The 1104-nt window shown below is 46.0% G+C and overlaps 1 protein-coding gene across 1 annotated transcript in view; it reads left to right on the forward strand.

The window, feature by feature from the left end:
• Positions 1–1104, forward strand: part of CBG23841 — a gene marked incomplete at both ends in the record, with an annotated part of 9871 nt that overhangs the window by 7582 nt on the left and 1185 nt on the right. Inside the window, one exon of the mRNA XM_002647893.1 lies at positions 351–1063. Coding sequence (XP_002647939.1) covers positions 351–1063 — 713 coding nt within the window. The remainder of the gene's footprint in view (positions 1–350; positions 1064–1104) is intronic.

A 1104-nucleotide genomic window follows, 5' to 3' on the forward strand; every position in this document is an offset into this window, starting at 1 on the left:
GAAACACACCCCAGGCCATTTCGCCATGGTGGCCTAGAAAACCCATTTGCAAAAGTTACACCACTATGTTGAACCACACAGAAAAGTCATCGGGTACATGGTAGATCATTTTTAGACCATTTAAAACGGTGGCCTAAAAAAATCATTTTGAGAAAGTTAGGCCATCATGTTAAAGTATCCTAGAAAGCACACCAAGTGACTATCAAGCTAATTCTATGTCACTTACCATGATGGCTTAGAAAACTCAACTTTCAAAAGTTAGGCCACCATTTTAAAGTGGGGTTTCCCCATTGTTCCTAGTTAGTACACCGACAAAACCCCTCCATATTCTGAGAATAGTGTTTTTCCAGAGCCACATTCCAAAACATCTCCTCCGACGACTCGTCTGTTGCCAATTCTTCATCCCGACGTCATCGAAGCCGTCGTCGTCGTTCCAGATCCTCGTCCTCTGGAACCTCGAGATCCAGGACCTATTCATCAGAACGAGAAGCGACAACAATGACGTCCCGAAAGAATCACATGAAGCGGAAGTCGGCAGCCTCACCGCCACGACGATCATCGAGATCTCGGTCCAGATCCCCGCCACCGTATCCACCAGGACACAGCAAAAAGACGTATGAGAAGAAGAAGAGTAGAAAGGAGGATCACTTGGTTACCGGGGACATTCATTCGTATAAAATTCCGAAGCGAGGCGGGGGCTCTAGTAGTAAAGATGCTCCGATGTTCAAAAAGAATGGTGGAGCCAACACCACGGCCCAACCATCGTTTCTGGCTCAAAGAGCATCTTCTTCGGCGTCAAAAAGCTCGTCGAATAAAAGAAGGCGTCGCTCGGAAACGCCTCCAGTCTCCTCCTCATCGTCGAAACGAAGGAAGGAGGAATCGAGAAAACGGAAAAAGAGAGATGAGCGAGTGCAGGATATATCGGATAGTGATGATAATTCGAGTGTGGATTCTAGAAAGAAATCTCGGAAGAGTCGAAAGAGGAGCAGAAGACGTTCATCATCGTCTAGCTCGAAATCTAGTAGCAGATCCAGGTCGAGATCCAGTCAATCGGATAGTTCGGGTGAGGAAATTTAAAAATTTCGATTTGTTATTTTGAAGTGG

This window comes from Caenorhabditis briggsae, assembly GCF_000004555.2.
Source record: "Caenorhabditis briggsae complete genome, chrI, whole genome shotgun sequence".
In the NCBI taxonomy this organism is placed as follows: domain Eukaryota; kingdom Metazoa; phylum Nematoda; class Chromadorea; order Rhabditida; family Rhabditidae; genus Caenorhabditis; species Caenorhabditis briggsae.